The sequence below is a fragment of the Arvicola amphibius genome, chromosome 3, assembly GCF_903992535.2.
Source record: "Arvicola amphibius chromosome 3, mArvAmp1.2, whole genome shotgun sequence".
NCBI classification, from domain to species: Eukaryota; Metazoa; Chordata; class Mammalia; order Rodentia; family Cricetidae; genus Arvicola; species Arvicola amphibius.
The window spans coordinates 99,365,049-99,366,365 of NC_052049.1; the positions used below are offsets into that span (position 1 = coordinate 99,365,049).

At 46.8% G+C, this 1,317-nt stretch overlaps 1 protein-coding gene across 1 annotated transcript; it reads left to right on the plus strand.

Moving 5' to 3' along the window:
- Positions 1–496: 496 nt before the first annotated feature.
- Positions 497–928, plus strand: LOC119810683 (peptidyl-prolyl cis-trans isomerase FKBP2-like). The gene has a single exon (XM_038324286.2). It carries the CDS (start codon positions 500–502, stop codon positions 926–928), a length of 429 nt encoding a protein of 142 aa, XP_038180214.1. The 5' UTR covers positions 497–499.
- The last annotated feature ends 389 nt before the right edge of the window (positions 929–1,317 follow it).

The window sequence follows — 1,317 nt, forward strand, 5'->3', positions numbered from 1 at the left end:
GAGTGGGCCTTAAATAAACCAGATGTTAATTTGTTACTCCCACAGCTTTTGTTGCTATTTCACCAGCATATTCTGCGAGCCAGACATCATTGTCAGTAGAAGAGTTTGTAGCTGGGTTGGTGTGTTCCTGTCTCCTTTTCTAGCACACAGAGTACCCTCCAGTAACATGAACACCAGTTGGTAGGAGCCAAGGCCCTAGGTAGACACCAGCTAAACTTCTCCATGTTTAATGAGATGTCCTATTACAGCAATAGGACTTAGCATCACTTGAGAAAAGCTGGCAACAGCATGAGTTATTTAGGGATTTCCATGGTGCTCCTTTGGCCAAAGAGTCAATTAGATGTAACCCATTCCTAGCACAATAGGTCTCATTTGTTGGTATGAGAAAAATAAACACAGTTTTGTCTCCTCCATTATTGACTCCATTAAGATTTCTTTTATATACGTATATATTTTTAAGAAGCTTTGGATTGGCTCCGGGAGCGTGATGAGGAGAGACATGAGGCTGAGCTGGGTCCTGACAATACTATCCATTTGCCTGAGTGCCCTGGCCACAGCCACAGAGGCAGAAGGCAAACACAAGCTACAGTTTGGAGTGAAGAAACGTGTTGACCACTGTCCCATCAAGTCTAGAAAGGGAGATGTCTTACACATGCACTACACAGGGAAGCTGGAAGATGGGACAGAGTTTGACATCAGTCTACCACAGAACCAGCCTTTTGTTTTCTCCCTTGGCACGGGCCAGGTCATCAAGAGCTGGGACCAGGGCCTGCTGGGGATGGGTGAAGGGGAAAAGCGAAAGCTGGTGATTCCATCTGAGCTGGGGTATGGATATGGAGAGAGGGGAGCTCCCCCAAAGATCCCAGGTGGAGCAACCCTGGTGTTTGAGGTGGAGCTGCTCAAGACTGAGCGATGCTCAGAACTGTAGCAAGCCGCAGAGGGGTAGGAGAACCCTGTCAAGCAAGAATAGACTGCTTCAAAACACAACAAAGCAACAACAACAAAAATTTAACCACCCCCCCAAAAAAAAGAAGCTTCTACCATAGTAGGTTTCTACATGTTCCTTCAAACGGCCCTTAGCTGTGTATTCCAGCCTGGTATTCACAATCTACTGCCTCAGCCACTCAAATGATGGAATTACCAGAGTGCACCACCCTTCTTCTTGTGATGATGTGAGATTCTACACTGCCACTGGGTGAGATGAAGCGAGATGAGTGGTGTAGGCACTGTGACATCGCGTTAGGGTCCAGCATTGTGAGCTGATACCTGAGGTGGCTACTAGATATAAAGGGATGACTGGTACGTAGAGTGTGGATT

Bases quoted from the DNA above. Each gene is read 5' to 3' on its own strand.
- LOC119810683 (XM_038324286.2), top strand. From the start codon at position 500: ATGAGGCTGAGCTGGGTCCTGACAATACTATCCATTTGCCTGAGTGCC.